General features: G+C 46.5%; 1 protein-coding gene and 1 long non-coding RNA gene across 3 annotated transcripts in view; both read left to right on the top strand.

Moving 5' to 3' along the window:
- Window positions 1-19,086, top strand: part of LOC307210810 — a 554,287-nt gene that overhangs the window by 28,041 nt on the left and 507,160 nt on the right. The gene's annotated exons all lie outside the window — the stretch shown is intronic.
- SMUG1 (single-strand-selective monofunctional uracil-DNA glycosylase 1) overlaps window positions 1-19,086 on the top strand; it is a 27,631-nt gene continuing 8,545 nt past the window's right edge. The window contains exons 1-3 of one of the 2 annotated variants that reach the window (XM_079966912.1): window positions 24-40; window positions 12,969-13,082; window positions 14,816-15,078. In XM_079966912.1, the coding sequence (XP_079823038.1) occupies window positions 14,827-15,078 (252 nt within the window). In that variant the 5' untranslated portion in view covers window positions 24-40; window positions 12,969-13,082; window positions 14,816-14,826. Of the gene's footprint in view, window positions 41-12,968; window positions 13,083-14,815; window positions 15,079-19,086 lie in introns of both variants that reach the window. The other variant, XM_079966913.1, reaches the window with a different exon arrangement.

Below are 19,086 nucleotides of genomic sequence, written 5' to 3' on the forward strand. Positions count from 1 at the left end.
GGAAATGGGAGAGGCGCGTGGCCCGAACCGAGCATTGTAGGTAAAGTAGACCGGGAGTCTGCGGAGGGGGCGGAAGGGGGGTTCATTCACTCAGCTTTCATTGGCATAATTTAGACAATATAGTGGCGGAGGTGGGGAGGTGGTGCAGATGGGATGAGAAAAAGACGACATTCGTCCTCTTGGTTTTTTAACTGTTTAAATCAAAACATTTTTGCGTTTGCACATGGCTTGCAAAGCTACTTTTCCACCTGTCGGGGTGCAAAGCGCCCCGCGGATGATGATGATGATGATGATGATGATGATGATGAAAAGCTACTTTTCCACCTGTCGGGTGATAATAATAATATGATAATAATGATGATAATAATAATAATAATAATTTATTTATACCCCGCCCATCTGGCTGGGCTTCCCCAGCCACTCTGGGCGGCTTCCATAAAAACCAAAAATACAGTAAAATATCACACGTTAAAAACTTCCCTTAAGATGTCTTCTGAATGTCAGGTAGTTGTTTATCGCTTTGACATCTGCTGGAAGGGCGTTCCACAGGGATGGTGCCACTACCGAGAAGGCCCTCTGCCTGGTTCCCTGTAGCTTTGCTTCTCGCAATGAGGGAACCGCCAGAAGGCCCTCGGCGCTGGACCTCAGCGTCCGGGCTGAATGATGGGGGTGGAGACGCTCCTTCAGGTATACTGGACCGAGGCCGTTTGGGGCTTTAAAGGTCAGCACCAACACTTTGAATTGTGCTCGGAAACGTACTGGGAGCCAATGTAGGTTTTTCAAGACCGGTGTTATGTGGTCTCGGCGACCGCCCCCAGTCACCAGTCAAGAAAGTAATGGCTAAATCACACCAAACATCCATGATAATCTAATCCGGCAGCTTTGCGACCCAACGGTAGCCAGTCCGTTGTCACAGGATGTTCACAAGCAAGGCATGATTTAGGCAGCTGCCTCCCCTGTTCTTTGTCCCCAGCGTCTGCTAATCTCAGGTATACTTCCTTTGAGCATGGAGGTTCCTTTGTTAGCAGTACAGCTTTATAGCCCCAGACTGCTGGTGTCTTTTTATTTTTGGCCACTGCGTCCTCAAATCACCCTGCAGTATCTCGCCTGAGTCTCGGAGGGTTGTCTGCTGCCAACTATTTCCTTTTGTCTTTCCCTTTTATCTGTCACCATTGTGGCTTTTATTTTATTTATTGTTGGGTTCATACCCCGGCTTTCCTCCAAGGAAAACCCATGGTTCTCCCCGTCTCCACTGTACCCTCACAACAACCCTTCGAGGTAGTCGAAACAAAATAATAGTAATAATAAATTCCTTCCAGTAGCACCTTAGAGACCAATTAAGTTTGTTATTGGTATGAGCTATCGTGTGCATGCACACTAGTTGGTCTCAAAGGTGCTACTGGAAGGAATTTATTATTATTATTTTTGTTTCGACTATGGCAGACCAACACGGCTGTTGTTGTTTAGCCGTTTAGTCATGTCCGATGCTTCGTGACCCCATGGACCAGAGCACGCCAGGCACTTATGTCTTTCACTGCCTCCCGCAGTTTGGTCAAACCCATGCTGGTAGCTTCAAGAACACTGTCCAACCATCTCGTCCTCTGTCGTCCCCTTCTCCTTGTGCCCTCCATCTTTCCCAACATCAGGGTCTTTTCCAGGGAGTCTTCTCTTCTCATGAGGTGGCCAAAGTATTGGAGCCTTAGCTTCACGATCTGTCCTTCCAGTGAGCCCTCAGGGCTGATTTCCTGCAGAATGGATAGGTTTGATCTTGCAGTCCATGGGAGTCTCAAGAGTCTCCTCCAGCACCAGAATTCATGTCCATGGAGTTTTCTTGGCAGGGATACTGGAGTGGCTTGCTGGTTCCTGCTCTAGGTGGATCACATTTGGTTAAAACTCTCCACTATGACCTGTCCGTTTTGGGTGGCCCTGCACAGCATAGCTCATAGCTTCTCTGAGTTATTCAAGCCCCTTCACCACTGCAAGGCAGTGATCCAAGAAGGGGACCAACACGGCTACCTACCTGTAACTAAACCTTTGAGGTAGGTTAGGCTATGAGGCAGTGACGGGCCCAAGCTTCCTGGTTGTCTTGGGATTCAAATTCTGTTGTCCAAGGTCTAACAGTTACACCATGCTGACTTTTATTTTTTAGAATGGCATCAGTTCAAGGCTAAGGAATGGGCAGCAGAGAGCAAGTACAGGCCAGGGAAACTGGAGGGGGCTTGCGTAGCCTTGACCCAGATGTTATGAATTGAAAGTAGCCTTGGGTGATCAGTGGCACTTCTGTATCTTTAAGGTTGCAATCTTCAGCAGGATTAAAAATGCAATTCTACCCTGCCATGTTGATGGCTGATGTGGTTGGGTGGTGTGCATTTGCCTCTCCAGTTGGCAGAGAGGGCCACCGTTGGATTGTATGTGTGTGTGTCTGCCTGCTGTACCAGCAAGTCTCTCTCTACCTAAGTGGGCAGTAACTACCAGCAGTGTAAAGCCCTGAAGCATTGTGGGGATGGAGTGGTTGCAGGCTTTGGTGCCAAGTCCCACGGATTTCCTGAAGCTGGCATGGTGAAAATTAGGGGACCGGAATGCCTTCCATTCTGTCCTGGCAAGCACAAACCGTGAAGGGCTTCAAATGTGAAGGATCTGCTTGCTCCATATATTTCATTAACTTGCTATGTTAACTGTTCTCTGACCTGTTCATCCTAAAGTCGGGCGACCCTTTCAGGTTCATGCGTAAGTCGGCCAACTTCTAAGTAGGAAAATAAGAACTTTGAGCTTAAAAATCAAAATTCTGTGTCAAGCTAACCAAACCCTGCAAGGGGAGAAGCTACGTGTTTTCAACTAATTTTTTTTTTTTTAAAGCATAATGTTCTGCATAATTAACATTGCAGTTAATTTTGCATTTGCAATTATCATGGGGAGGGGCATTGAATTTCTGCTTGTTCCTTTCTGCAAATCTTGATCAGCAGCTCCTCTGGCTTTTGAGATTTTTTTAACAAATGTTCATAGAATCATCTAGTCTAACCCCCCCCCCCTGCAATGCACATTGAACCATGAGTGCTAGAAACATGCCTTTTAAAAAATGAAGGTTGATTGGATCAGATCATATACCCATGAGAGCTAGAAGCATTAAAAAAGAAGATAAAGACTTATATTCTCATGGAGCAGAGTGCTGTGATCAATATTGTTTTTGGTCTTTTCTCACTGACAGTAGCAGTTCAACCTGAGAGTTCTGATAAAAAAAGTAAATTCCTGAAAATTCTCTATATACCCCTCTCTGGTGAAAACAGACAAGGTTGGAGAAAGCTTCTCAATTTCACCCAATACTGATTTCTTTCAACTTTCCTTTTCCTTACTTTTGGCAGAACTGCAGCAGGGAGGTTAGTGACTTATAAATGTCAGTCTTTTAAAAACTTAAAATAGCGTCTTATGCACCAGAGATGGCTTTGTGTGTGTGTGTGGTTTTTTTTTAAGGGTGGGGGTGGGGCAGGGAAAACAACCACCCCACCAGTGAAATTGTCAAAATATTTCCCCCAAAGTTATCAGTTTCACCAGAGACCAGACTGGGGGACTGGATGGTTGAAATACCATTTAAAATCCACATTCCTTCATGTCCATCAATCAGTTTTAAAAATCTGATTACAAGCACACGCACACATGCATTCCAACAGAGAGCCAGGGGTCTGGGGGTGTCGATTGTGCTGTGTGGCATGTGTGAAATTGGTCATGGATATCACAAATCTATACATTTTTTATTATAGTATACAAATATTAAGTCCCTGCTGCTATCCTTTTCATTTTAAAAACTTAACCAATGAATGGAAAATCTCAGTGGATACTGGTGCACTTGTGAGCTCTTTCTCCCTAAGTACCGTACAGAGTTGGTGTTCCTTCAGCTACAGTACATTGAACAAATACAGCTCTGGTGCTAGGTGCAAAACAGCTGCCACTTTTTTTTTAACTGGACAGAGGCCAAGTGCTTTTAAGAGCAACACAGCTGGCACAAATCCAACAGGTAAAGCTTCACCTGTCTCTGTCCCTTAAAAGAGTGGCAACTATTGATTCAGTGCCATGCTAAGTTAGTTGCCGTGCCTGTTGTGAGTTAGTGGCCAGAGGGTTGGGCTAAGACCTGGGAGGTAAAGGTAAAGGGACCCCTGACCATTAGGTCCAGTCGTGACTGACTCTGGGGTTGTGGCGCTCATCTCGCTTTATTGGCTGAGGGAACCGTCGTACAGCTTCTGGGTCATGTGGCCAGCATGACTAAGCCGCTTCTGGTGAACCACAGCAGTGCATGGAAATGCCGTTTACCTTCCCGCCGGAGCGGTACCTATTTATCTACTTGCACTTTGACGTGCTTTCAAACTGCTAGGTTGGCAGGAGCAGGGACCAAGCAACAGGAGCTCACCCTGTTATGGGGATTCGTACCACCAACCTTCTGATTGGCAAGTCCTAGGCTCTGTGGTTTAACCCACAGCGCCACCCACATCCCAAACCATGGAAACCAGGGTTCAAATCCCTTCTCAGCTGTAAAACTCACAGGGTAACCTTGTGCCCGTCGGTCAGTCAGCCAAACCTACCTCACAGGGTGGTTGTGCTGAAAGGTGGGATACAAATGGAATGAGCAAACAAACCCATTAGCACTAGGAGGGCATGTTGTGGATGATGATGACTTCAACTCTCATCATAAAAAGATGACCAAAGTGTTCTTTCTCTCCACTTCTCCGGTCCTTCCCTTCTCATCTGGAACACTGAGATTTTAAGGACGATTTTAAGAGGTCCTTCCCTTCTCATCTGGAACACTGAGAATGTAAACGTGCTCCTGTGGTGGGTATAGAAGGATCACTGGGAAGTTTTACTGTAGAAACTTGAGACCAGGACAATCCTATTCACCTGCTGAGGAAATGCAACCCCTCGAATGACCCTTTGTAGGGGAGATGCCCTCCTGCTCTCCACCCCTTCTCTCAAGCCCCTTGTTAAATGCTCAGGCATGCTGGGACGCCACTGCCTGCGAATGGGATGCTGTTAATTTGTGCTCTGGGAGCACGGAGTTTTCAGGCTGTTAACATCCGGAGCTTCGTAGATTTACACCCCATGCAGTTGGCAAGACAATTAAATCTCTCAGCAGCCGTGGCTTTTTATGAGATGACGTTCCTTCTGAGGATTTGAAATAAGGCTAAGGAGAGGGAGGGCCCCATTTTCACACATTGCCCCTCCGAGGAAAGTGTGGGGCAAGTGGGTCGCCCTTTCCTCCCAGATAATTTTTGGATTTGCTCCTTTCCCCTTTGCAGCGTTCCCCCCACCATCCAAAACGTAGCTGACTGTGATCAAGGGGGAAGCATGGACTCTTTAGGAGAGCACTGTGAGACTCTTGAATGTTCAGTTTATTGAAAGACCAAGCGCCTGGTCCGCATGGATGCTTTGGAAAACAATGTCTATGCAGAGAGGAGTTGTGCCTGCATGACCAGAAATGTACATGTGTGCCGACCTGCAGGGCATATAGGCATGATGGGAGTGTGGGTATTTGTAGCAGCATGATAGAAGGTTTCATTAGTGCAGGGCAGTGCAAAAAGCATCTTGTCCATGAGCAGGACAGGTTAGGACTTCCATTCATCAATGCAGTGCCCTGCTGTGGTCCCAACAGATCGATCAAGCCTCAGTCTCAGCACTGTATACCTTACCCTCCAACATTTCTCCAATGAAAATTGGAATACCCTATTCCATTATTATTATTATTATTATTATTATTATTATTATTATTATTATTACCCCACCCATCTGAGTGGGTTTCCCCAGCCACTATGGGCAGCTTCCATCTCATCTCATCTCATCTCATCTCATCTCATCTCATCTCATCTTATCTTATCTTATCTCATCTGTCTATCTATCTATCTATCTATCTATCTATCTATCTATCTATCTATCTCCTTCAGATGACTTCTAAAGGTTGTATAAGTTACTTATCTTTTTGGCTCAGGGGTTGCTTAACTCCATACCCTCCAATGAAAATAGGGACATCCTAAGGAAAAGTGGAGACATTCTGGGATCAAGTCAGAGACCAGGGCAGCTTCTGTAAATCTGGGACTTCCCTTGGAAAATATGGACACTTGGAGGGTCTGGTATGGTTGATCCATGGGTGAGTAATAATAATAATAATAATAATAATAATAATAATAATAATAATAATATCTTTGCTCGGCCAGTGTTCTTCAGATGGGGGGTGGATGTTCCTGCCTGCAGGTGGTGATGTGAAACAAGCAAAAGTGGGTGCAGTTTTGCAACTCTCATTGATAAGAGGCCTATTGCCAGTGGTGGGCGGTGCCCATTGAGAGTGGCAGAGCAGAAGTCAGGGAGACGAACAAGAGGTGGAGCCAGAACCAATGGCAGACGTAACCACAGCCAACAATCGGCAGAGTCAACCAACTCTAGTATTTCCCAATTCTCTTTCTTTCTGAATTCTAAGGTCACATTCATGCCATACATCTAAAGAGCTATGAGGCCACATTAAACAACCATGGCTTCCCCCAGGCTATTGTGTGAGTTGTGGTTTGTCAAGGGTGATGAGATTTGTTAGGAGGTCCCTATTCTGTTCCCAGAAGAACTCTGAGAATTGTAGCTCTTGGAAGGAACAACTTTCAGCATCCTAAACTAACTACAGATCCTAGAATTCTTTGGGGAAAACCATGAAGAGGCATGGGTAAGAGTGGCAGGGAAGTGTGTATAGTGAGTACATTCAGAAGTGAATTATGCGCCGGAGATGATGGGAAAAGCCGTGCCAACAACAGCAGAAGGGCATTAGGCATATTTCTTAAGTAATGACCTGAGCAGTGTGCCGTCAACTTGTTTGCCCCTATATATTTACTAAGTAAAGAGGGTAGATAATGTTTTCTTTTAATTGGGAAACTAAAAACTTGGGGAGGAAGGTTCAAATATTGCAGAGAGAGGCCCCTACAGAGTACACCCCTGAGTGTCTCTCAGATCATTTCCTTTTGTTGCCTCACAAAGAAACTTCCCCAAATATGTGCCGCCCCAACTGAGTGCTTGGACTGTTTGATTGGTCAGTGCTACCCTACCGCTGCTGTATGACTCCTTGCTAAAAACAATCTAGACTAGGAACGGGGCAGCTGTGTGTCACCAGATGTGGTCACACTCCATCTCCTATCAGCTCCAGCCAGCATGGCCAACAGTCAGAGGTGATGGGAATTGTAGTCCAGCAACATCTGTTGGGCCAATGGGTGCTCCATCCCTGTTCTAGATCCTGCAAAAGCTCCAAATCTGATCCTAGATTCGGTGCGGAGTGTGGCACCATGTAAAATAAAACAGTCAACTCTTAGCTTACATACCTTTGAGTTTGGGGGATGCAAATGTGGAATTATTTTGGAGGCAAAGGGGCACACAGAGCAGGAGCAAAGAGCTTGGTTTATGGCCCAGTCAATGTTCAGACTCCCAGTATTCACCTGCCAGCGAGCCCTTTGTGAGCTAATTTTCTCTCTGCTGAATTGTGGCTCTTGAGTTTTATTTTCTCTCTCTCTCTCCAAGATTGCAAGTGAGCACACGTGTGGAGGTGGTTGTCTTTCTTTAATCACAGCACAGAGCATTTATAGGTTATTTACAGTAATGTTTTGTATCTTGAGTGAATGCTTTACTAATTATGGTAATAAAAAAGGCAATAAAAGGAACATTCCCCATGGAGGAATATATTTGGAGGCCTCGCCTGGTTCACTTGTAAGCAGAGCTATGATAGAAATCGCTCATCCACTCGGTGGGGTAAGAAATAAGGCTGTTAAGGAATAGGCTGCAATGGATTGAGGTGTGACATACAGAGTTTTACCATTTACGAGGCAGGTCCCGGTACTTATAAGAGACTGGGTGGCTGGAGAAGACAAGGGAAAGCAGGCAGGTAGAGTTCGGTCTGAGTTCTGCTTCAAGGGGTAGTTGGATAGGATGGTCAACCAATTTCAGCTTGCTACTCCATGACCCCCTCCAAGTGCTTTAAACACCTGTATAGTGGGCAGAAATTCAACTGGTGATGCTATTTCTTACCATGGAGATGCAGCAATTGGGGAAAGTGATATCTGTTGCATTTCTCCCTGTTGTATGCAGATGTTGAACCATTCTTCCAGAAAAAGTTAGCAAACCTTTACCTACTTAAGATGGCTTAAATGACAAACTTTCAGCTGTATGAACAAACTGAAATTCATTCACATCATAGCAAAACCTCAGTGAAGATGCCGTTATGAAATTTCTGAAACAAAGGATATGATTCATCTTAAGGTGAAACAAAGAACTACCAGCCATTGTTACAAGGCGAGACCATATTTAATAGTTTCTGTGTTTTCACATTAGGAAATAGTTTTATTTAGTAAACTTGTGTACTGCTTTTTTGATTTTAAAAAAGCACATTTCCCCAAAGTGGTTTGTTTATAAGCCACAGGTCAGGCATAATAAAATACAATTTAACACCTTACAACATGAAAAGCCTTCAAAGCATTATTTTAAAACACTACTAAAACACTACTAAAAGTCAAGTGCTCCAGTACTAATTGAATATAATGTAAAAATATCCCGTTAAAGTAAAATGCTGAAGCCAAAATAGCTTTCGAAAAATCAATCATAGAATAATAGAGTTGGAAGAGACCACAAGGGCCATCGAGTCCAACCCCCTGCCAAGCAGGAAACACCATCAGAGCACTCCTGACATATGGTTGTCAAGCCTCTGCTTAAAGACCTCCAAAGAAGGAGACTCCACCACACTCCTTGGCAGCAAATTCCACTGTCAAACAGCTCTTACTGTCAGGAAGTTCTTCCTAACGTTTAGGTGGAATCTTCTTTCTTGTAGTTTGGATCCATTGCTCCGTGTCCGCTTCTCTGGAGCAGCAGAAAACAACCTTTCTCCCTCCTCTATGTGACATCCTTTTATATATTTGAACATGGCTATCATATCACCCCTTAACCTCCTCTTCTCCAGGCTAAACATGCCCAGCTCCCTTAGCCGTTCCTCATAAGGCATCGTTTCCAGGCCTTTGACCATTTTGGTTGCCCTCCTCTGGACACGTTCCAGTTTGTCAGTGTCCTTCTTGAACTGTGGTGTCCGGAACTGGACACAGTACTCCAGGTGAGGTCTGACCAGAGCAGAATACAGTGGCACTATTACTTCCCTTGATCTAGATGCTATACTCCTATTGATGCAGCCCAGAATTGCATTGGCTTTTTTAGCTGCTGCGTCACACTGTTGGCTCATGTCAAGTTTGTGGTCAACCAAGACTCCTAGATCCTTTCACATGTACTGCTCTCAAGCCAGGTGTCACCCATCTTGTATTTGTGCCTCTCATTTTTTTTGCCCAAGTGCAATACTTTACATTTCTCCCTGTTAAAATTCATCTTGTTTGTTTTGGCCCAGTTCTCTAATCTGTCAAGGTCGTTTTGAAGTGTGATCCTGTCCTCTGGGGTGTTAGCCACCCCTCCCAGTTTGGTGTCATCTGCAAATTTGATCAGGATGCCCTTGAGTCCATCATCCAAGTTGTTGATAAAGATGTTGAATAAGACCGGGCCCAAGGCAGAACCCTGTGGCACCCCACTAGTCACTCTTCTCCAGGATGAAGAGGAACCATTGATGAGCACCCTTTGGGTTCGGTCAGTCAGCCAGTTACAAATCCACTGAGTGGTAGCATAGTCAAGACCGCATTTTACCAGCTTCTTTACAAGAATATCATGGGGCACCTTGTCAAATGCCTTGCTGAAATCAAGGTAGGCTACATCCACTGCGTTCCCTTCATCTACCAGGGTTGTAATTCTGTCAAAAAATGAGATCAGGTTAGTCTGACATGACTTATTTTTTAGAAATCCATGCTGACTATTGGTGATCACAGCATTGCTTTCTAGGTGCTCACAGACTGTTTGCTTAATGATCTGCTCCAGAATCTTCCCTGGTATTGATGTCAGACTGACTGGGCGGTAATTATTTGGGTCCTCTCTTTTCCCCTTTTTGAAAATGGGGACAACATTTGCCCTCCTCCAGTCTGCCGGGACTTCGCCTGTTCTCCAGGAATTCTCAAATATGACTGCCGGTGGTTCTGAGATCACATCTGCCAGTTCTTTTAATACTCTTGGATGCAGTTCATCTGGCCCTGGAGACTTGACTAGACTAGCCAAGTATTCTTGTACTATCTCCTTAGTTATTATGGGCTGTGTTTCCTCTGCTGAATCATTTGCTCCAAATTCTTCAGGTTGGGCATTGTTTTCTTTATTGGAGAAGACTGAGGCAAAGAAGGCATTGAGGAGTTCAGCCCTTTCTGTGTCCCCTGTTTGCATTTCACCATCTTCTCCTCTGAGTGACCCCACTGTTTCTTTGTTCTTCCTTTTGCTACGAACATACCCATAAAAGCCTTTTTTGTTGCTTTTAACCTCTCTAGCAAGCCTGAGTTCATTCTGTGCTTTAGCTTTTCTGACTTTGTGTCTACACGTGCTGGCTATTTGTTTGAATTCCTCTTTGGTGGTTTCCCCCCTTTTCCATTTTTTGTACACATCCTTTTTTAATCTTAACTCAGTTAAAAGTTCTTTAGATAGCCACCCTGGCTTCTTTAGGCACCTTCCATGTTTCCGTCTCATTGGTATTGCCTGAAGTGCTGCTTTTACTATCTCCCTCTTAACAAACTCCCAGTCATCATGAACTCCCTTTCCTTTTAGTATTACTGCCCATGGGATCTCACCCAGCACTTCCCTAAGTTTTATGAAGTCGGCTTTCTTAAAGTAGAAATTGAGTCCTAGTATGCTTGGCTGCTCCTTTCCGCTGTATAGTAAACTTCAGAAGAGCATGATCACTCGCGCCTAATGATCCTTCCACTTCTACCCCACTAACCAGGTCATCAACATTGGTTAGGACCAGATCTAAAATGGCTGTTCCTCTTGTTGCTTCTCCCACTTTCTGGACAATGAAGTTGTCTGCAAGGCCAGTGAGGAATCTGTTTGACCTTATGCTCTTGGCTGAGTTTGACATCCAACAAATATCCGGGTAATTGAAGTCCCCCATTACTACTATCTCCCTTCCTTTTGCATGCTTGGCCATCTGTTCCAGGAAGGCATCATCTATGTCCTCCGTTTGGCTTGGGGATCTATAGTAAACTCCCACAATGAGGTCACTGTTATTCTTCTCTCCCTTAATTTTGACCCAAATGCTCTCACTTTGGCTTTGAGGTTCTAAATCTTGGATCTCTTCACAGGTATACACATCCCTGACATATAACGCCACTCCTCCTCCTTTCTTATCTGGTCTGTTTCTCTGAAATAGATTGTATCCCTCCATTATTACATTCCAATCATGGGACTTATCCCACCAGGTTTCAGTGATGCCTATTATGTCATATTTAGTTTGCTGTACCAAGAGCTCAAGCTCATCTTGTTTATTTCCCATGCTTTGCGCATTAGTGTACAGACATTGAAGTCCATTAATCATTCCCCCGTGTCTCTTATTTAAGGATTTTTTCCTCCCACCACTAGGTCTGCGTGCTGTTTGCTCCATTTGGTCTATGACATTTGGATGATCATCTTCATCAATTGATAGACTCCTACCTTCAGGAGCACTGTCTCCCTCCCCCACATTAGTCAGTTTAAAGCCCTCCTGATGAGATTTCTGAGATTTTTGGCAAAAACATTCCTCCCAACCGTTGTGAGGTGCAGCCCATCGCTTGCCAGAAGTCCATCTTCAAGAAACTGCAGTCCATGATCTAAGAATCCAAACCGTTCCTGTTTACACCATTTGCGAAGCCAGCTGTTCACTTCCACTATTTTTCCCTCTCTCCCTGGGCCACGTCGTTCAACTGGGAGGACAGATGAGATGACAATTTGTGCATTTAATTGCTTCAATTTCCTGCCCAGAGCCTCGTAGTCTCTTTTGATCTTCTGGAGGCTATTGCTTGCAGTGTCATTGGTTCCCACATGAACCAAGAGGAAGGGGTATTTGTCAGTGGGTTTTATGATTCCTTACAGTCGTTCAGTTACATCTTGGATCTTAGCCCCGGGGAGACAGCACACTTCCCGAGACATCTTGTCAGGCCCACAGATCACTGCTTCTGTTCCCCTTAGTAGGGAATCCCCTATCACCACTACACGCCTCCTCTTAGGTCTGGTCGGGGTTCTTCTGTGAGCTGTCCGTTCCAAGGTCGCCTGCACATTCCCTGAGGACTGACTTTGCTGCTCGTCTTCATATACCTGATCGACTGTAATGAGGGAGAGATCCTCAAATGGAATCTGCTCTTCGTCTTCCATGCTAGGGGAGAGGACCTCAAAGCGATTGTGTATTTCTAAACAATCAGAGTGAACCCTGGGCCTCCTACTTCTTTGAGTCACGTTTCTCCATATATCTGGCTCCTGTGTTGGTGAACTAGCCTCCTTCTTAGGGGAGTCCCTTGTCTCCTCCTTGGTGGAGACGGTGTGCTCTGTTGCTTCCAAGAAGAGCTCCAGCTCTCTAATTCTTTGGAGCGTAGCTACATGTTCCTCCAGTTGCTGGACTTTGTCTTCTAAGAGGGCAATCAACATGCAATTGCTGCAGGCCTGCAACCTTTGGCAAGATGGCAAACATTGCGCAGGAACCGCAGGCGACTGCAGCTGTTCCCTCACCCTCCATCTTGAGAACGTGTCGTTGGGCATGGCTACAGCGGTCCTCCATCATAAAAAGCGTGAAGACAGGTCAAATAACTCCCCCCCAAAAAACCTAGGTCTCCCCCAACCAATGTTTGAGACTAGCTCCCCTAAATCTAAAAGATGGATCAAACTGCGCGTGCCACTAGGCGCGTGCCGCTGCCCTGCAAGCTCTGATAAGCTCCTCCCACAGCTAATCACCTGCCTCAACAGAAACCCTGTCCCCTCTGACCTTTGCACAGGGAGAGCAGCTAATCAGCCACAAAGAAACACACACACAAGAAAACCCTTTTTGCTCCTTCTTCAGCTGCTGCCCATCATGTTTCCCTGTCTTTCAACAGAGCATTTCAGTGGGTGATAACAGTTTCATGACATGCTGCCACGTTGCTGAAGCCAAGTGTTGGGAGTGTGCTTCTAGGGGTGTCTCCTGGCTTCTCAAGAAAAGACTCAGCCAGGTGAGTGGAGTAAGAACAGAATTTATTGTATTACACGTGTGTGCAAATGCTGCAGCTATCCCTGTTTACCTGGATACTCCCTGCATTCTAATACCTGTCAGGAACATAGAAAGCTGCCTTCTACAAGGTCAGACTATTTGCCCATTATTCTATTATACTCTGGCTCTAGCAACAGTTCTTAAGCAGAGAGGCTTTTGCACAGTGTGCTACCCGAGAGCCTTTTTAAAAACGGAGATCCCAGCATTGAACACTTTGTCTGCAAAGCAAGTACTCTTGCTCTGAACTATGGTCTCTTCTTCTCCTGAACTATGGTCTCCTGCCTGTTCCAGGGAACCAGGCGGAGGGCCTTCTCAGTAGTGGCACCCTCCCTCTGGAACGCCCTCCCATCAGATGTCAAGGAAATAAACAACTACAGTGGTACCTCGGGTTACGTACTTAATTCGTTCCAGAGGTCCATTCTTAACCTGAAACTGTTCTTAACCTGAAGCACCACTTTAGCTAATGGGGCCTCATGCTGCCGCCACGCCGCTGGAGAACGATTTCTGTTCTCATCCTGAAGCAAAGTTCTTAACCCAAGGTACTATTTCTGGGTTAGCGGAGTCTGTAACCTGAAGCATATGTAACCTGAAGCATATGTAACCCGAGGTACCACTGTATCTGACTTTTAGAAGATATCTGAAGGCAGACCTGTTTAGGGGAGTTTTTAGTGTTTGATTTTTATCTTGTTTTTAATATTCTGTTGGGAGCTGCCCAAAGTGGCTGGGGAAACCCAGCCAGATGGGCAGGGTATAAACAACAACAACAACAACAACAACAATTATTATTATTCCTACTCAAACTTGCTTTGTTTTCTTGTGCAGGAATGCCCTGTTAATTTATAGTTACTAGTGTTGTCGTTCTCCAGTGTACAGATTCCTGCCCTCTTATCCAGGGTCTCTAGAAGTTTCTTATGTGAGTGGGGTGGGCAATGGAATGAATGCATCCGCTGGCTAGTGCCCATAGCCAAAAACGCACAGGCGAGAGTTGTTAAGGTACCACTCAGGGTAAAAGGTAAACGGATCCCTGACCATTAGGTCCAGTCGTGGATGACTCTGGGGTTGCGGTGCTCATCTCGCTCTATATGCCGAGGGAGCCGGCGTTTTTTCTGCAGACAGCTTCCGGGGCATGTGGCCAGCATGACTAAGCTGCTTCTGGCAAACCAGAGCAGCGCACGGTTTACCTTCTCACTGGAGCGGTACCTATTTATCTACTTGCACTTTGACGTGCTTTCAAACTGCTAGGTTGGCAGGAGCAGGGACCAAGCAACGGGAGCTCACCCCGTTGCGGGGATTCGAACCGCTGACCTTCTGATCAGGAAGCCATAGGCTCTGTGGTTTAACCCACAGCGCCACCCGCGTCCCTTAGCACTCAGGGTACAGCCTTCCATTTCACTTGTCAAAGCTGCCAAGGTCTTTATGTAGAATTTTAAGCTGATGTGCTTGTGATCCAGTGAGAAATTAGGCTGCCTCCAAAGAACGCACATACCCACCAGCAGAATGTGGAACCTAATGTATCATAGCTGTATAGCCCATATCCCATGACTCAACCATCCATTCTCCGGCCCAGGAATCAAAGAATTGTAGAGTTGAAAGAAACCCTGAGGGTCATCTAGTCCAACCCCCTGCAGTGAAGAAATCTCAACCAAAGCATCCATGGTAGATGTCCACCCAACCTCTGCTTTTCTCATTTACCAGGCAGAGCTCCGATGAACTCCTCAGAGGCTCCCGTGAGCTTTTTCGAGGGCGATGGCTTGGCCGAGCAGTTTCTTCGCATAGAGCGAGAGCAGACACTCCGCCTGAAGGAGCTCAGCTTCCTCGAGCCCATTGAGTACGTTTACAACCCCTTGGAATATGCCTGGGAGCCCCACGAAAACTACGTGCGTCGATACTGTCAGTTCCGCAAGAAGGTGCTGTTTCTTGGTATGAACCCAGGGCCTTTTGGAATGGCCCAGACTGGGGTAAGAAGGCAAGACGAGGTGGGGGGAGAGTAATTTGAGCTTGACAGGATTTGGAACTTAATCTGCATCAGGGCTTCACCTCGTAAGCTCTTATTTAAGGCTGCGGGACTCTGCCCTGGGTCACTTGTAGAAATAATAGTGAAGCGAGGGCCTTTGAACATGTTCAGAGTGCTGTTTTTATTACTTGGAGCAGTTGCAACAAGACTCCAGGCATCAGGGATTAGTGGAAAGGATATTCGGATGAGACTTCAAGGCCTAGTATGTGGATCAACTTTAACAAATAACTCAGGCCCGTCTCTTTGGCTCCCCATCAAGTCAAAAGACTAGCCAAGTTTTCAGAGGCAGAAAATCCCCATTTTGCCCTCCCTGGCACTAAAAGTACAGTGGTACCTCGGGTTAAGAACTTAATTCATTCTGGAGGTCCGTTCTTAACCTGAAACTGTTCTTAACCTGAGGTACCACTTTAGCTAATGGGGCCTCCTGCTGCCGCTGCACCGCTGAAGCACAATTTCTGTTCTCATCCTGAAGCAAAGTTCTTAACCTGAGGTACTATTTCCGGGTTAACAGAGTCTGTAACCTGAAGCGTCTGTAACATGAAGTGTCTGTAACCCGAGGTACCACTGTACAGTGATCATAATGTACCACTTGCATGATGCCTAAAATCTGTTGCCTGTGGTGAATGCCTAACTTTGCCTAAGGGTAGGGCCAGCCCCAAGTCCTCTGCCATATACACAAGGCCCATACATATTACAAATGGGATAACTGCCACCCCTGTCAGTCACATCAAGGTTTTTCTGCAGCTGACTTGGGACTGAGCTGCAGGGCAATCCTATGCACCTCTAACTGAGAAGTAAGCTCCATTGAGTTCAGAGGAGTCTCAGGTAAGAGTGTATGAAATTGGAGCCTTATACGCTGTCTGTGCAGACGTGCCCATATGAGCAATCCCAGACATCCTTGCAATGTGGTCAGTAGTGAAGGCAGGACAAACCATTGTAGCAGCTGCTTCCTTTCTTCCTGGTCTTTGCTTGCCACATTTGCAGAACACAGTTCTCTGTGCAATGGGCTGGGACTGCTCATATATCCACAAGCAAAACGATCCATTTACCACTTTTCTGGGCAACTCTTTCAGAATAAGCACATTTTGCAAGATGCTGGCCATTTCCAAACAGTACGGCAGGGATCTGCTGGTGTGGCTTGGTGTGGCGGTTTGAATCCTCGCGACGGGATGAGCTCCCGTTGTTCAGTCCCTGCTCCTGCCAACCTAGCAGTTTGAAAGCACGTTAAAGTGCAAGTAGATAAATAGGTACCACTCCGGCGGGAAGGTAAACGGCGTTTCTGTGCTCTGGCTTCACCAGTAGCAACTTAGTCATGCTGGCCACATGACCCGGAAGCTGTATGCCAGCTCCCTCGGCCAATAAAGCGAGATGAGCACCGCAACCCCAGAGTCATCCGCGACTGGACCAAACAGTCAGGGGTCCCTTTACCTTTACCTTTAAAGGACCCCTGACAATTAAGTCCAGTTGCTAACGACTCTGGGGGTTGTTTTATTGGCCGAGGGAGCCGACGTTTGTCTGCAGACAGTTTTCCCGGGTCATATGGCCAGCATGACTAAGCCGCTTCTGGCAAAACCAGAGCAGAGCATGGAAAGGCTGTTTACCTTCCCACTGGAGCGGTACCTATTTATCTACTTGCACTTTGATGTGCTTTCAAACTGCTAGGTTGGCAGGAGCTGGGACCGAGCAACGGGAGCTCACCCCGTCGTGGGGATTCGAACTGCCGACCTTCTGATCGGCAAGCCCTAGGCTCAGTGGTTTAACCCACATTCCATGAGATTGAATTACCCGCCCCTAATTGAGATCACCCCCTGCAGATTTAGGTGAGTTACTGCTTCTGGTGTGCCTTCCCATAGCAACTGCCCAAGTGGTAAAATCACAGCAAATCCACTCCCCCATGTGAAATGAAGACACTGGACACATTATTTAAGGTTAATGGGCATAAAAAGGCCACAACTTTATTGATTACAAAATTGAAAGGTATTGGCCTTAGGCATTGGCTCCTATCGACTACCCGGCATGGAGACCGGGAAGGGTTTTCCACCAGCCGTGGGAGTCCTGTTGAAGTACGCCAACTAGGATCCCACGGGTGTCACCGCTCAGGGGCATGCCGGAGGCCCTTACCTCCCTAGGTTTCGGACAAGGCAACGCCCCCCGGAGTCCTCTACCGGACTACCCTTTTTTCATTGGGGGAAGGTGATGGCGCTTCCTCCCCCCCTCATTTGCATAACAATCAACCCCCTGCCAATGCCTAACCGCCAAGGCCGCAGAAGTTGTGACGTTTGCTACGAGGTAGGCGAAAAAAACAAAAGGCTAGAAGTGCGCCAAATTGGAAAAATTCCTACCAGGCCCCTTGCGGCGACCAACCGAAGTCCATAGCAAGGTCATAGCTAGCTAAGCCTAAAGGGTGGGTGGGATGGGAAAAAACCGCTCAGCTGGAAAGGGGGAAAGAGGGCGGTCCCCGGGTGTGACTGGCCTTAAGTAGGCTAGGGCCCGCCTCCCCAGCCCGCGGATTGGCGGGCTGGGTCGAAGTCACGCCCGGGGATTCCTTATTCTCGCGGGGGCAAAAGGCCAGCCCTCGCGTGTGTGGGAGGGGGAAGCCCGCAATACCCTCTCTTCCCAAGGTAAGAAATGGCTTTCTAAAAGGGCTCTGTGTGTTGTTAAGAATGAAATGTGGCTCCCGATTTAACTAACAAAAAACAGGTAAATGTATATGACAGCAGTGCCCCACACCGAATGTAACTGAGCTGCAGAAAGGACTCTATGAATTGAAAACAGAGATGTTGTATGTATTCTTGCTATCTATGAAAATCCTTTAATAAAAACAATTTTTTTAAAAAACAGGTTGCATCCAGTGCTAGTCCTACTCAGAACAGACCCATTAAAATTAATAGACATGACTCACTGAGGTTCATTAATTTTAATGGGTCTTCTCGGAGTAGGACTAGCATTGGAGTGAAACCCAGTGCATTTTACGTGCTGCAGATTTGGGAAAAGTATGGCTTCGAGTCCAGCAGTGGCAGTGTAAGCACCTGGTATGCTAAGGGTTGTTGTTGCAAACCACAGCAGCTAGATATAGGTATAACATAAAATCACAGCGGCTCTCTAACTTGTTTGGATGGTGGGGCCTCCAGGTTGCCTGTCTGTGAAAAGGAACTCAGTGGTAGCTAGATGGTGGTGGTGGTGGGCGTTAATACAATGACCCCAGGTGAGAGCAGGGCTTCCTGGCCAGTTCTTGTGTGCGAACGAACTGCATGATTCCAGCGGAGATACTTCTCTGCTGAAGAAGTCTTCCTTGTTATCTCTCTAGTTTCCTGCACGTGGCTTGGGCCTCGTGGGTGGAGCTGGGGTGTCCTGACTTGTCCCATCGTAGCGGAGTCAACACCCAGACAAATAGCTTCGCGTCTGCTTTGATGCTGAGCCAGGAAAGGAAAGCAGTAGGGAAATTGATAGGGTGGCAAAGTGCTTGCTGCGATATTGCGAAGACCTAGCTGAAACATGCATGGGTGGGTAGGTGTAAACTGACTGATTCGCCTCCCCCCCACCCCGTGATGTTAGAAGCAGTTACCTCTACAATGTGGATGTAGACACAACTCTTCTAAAGGGCAGCAGGTGTGTGTGTAGGGGGAAAAGCTGTTTCTTTAACTTAAGCTATGATAACACAGGAATTAGTCTGGAGATCACAGTAAAACAACTGCTTCTGTTTCCTGTGGTCTGCCCACGCTGCAGACAAGCTGGTTTAATAGTCATTCCTCCTCCGTCTGAGGAATCCTAGGAATTATAACTGGGGGGGGGGTGGCTCTAGCAAAATCTTCAGCACCCTGAGACAAAGCTGCTGAAGATCAGACCATTGTTCCATCTTGCTCAGAAGTTCCCAAACTTATTTGGCCTCTCGTCCCCTTTTCAGGGGGGAAAAAAAGCACTCACTACCCCCCTGGAAATCTACCTTCTTTAA

This window comes from Podarcis cretensis, assembly GCF_951804945.1.
Source record: "Podarcis cretensis genome assembly, chromosome: 2".
Taxonomy (NCBI): Eukaryota; Metazoa; Chordata; class Lepidosauria; order Squamata; family Lacertidae; genus Podarcis; species Podarcis cretensis.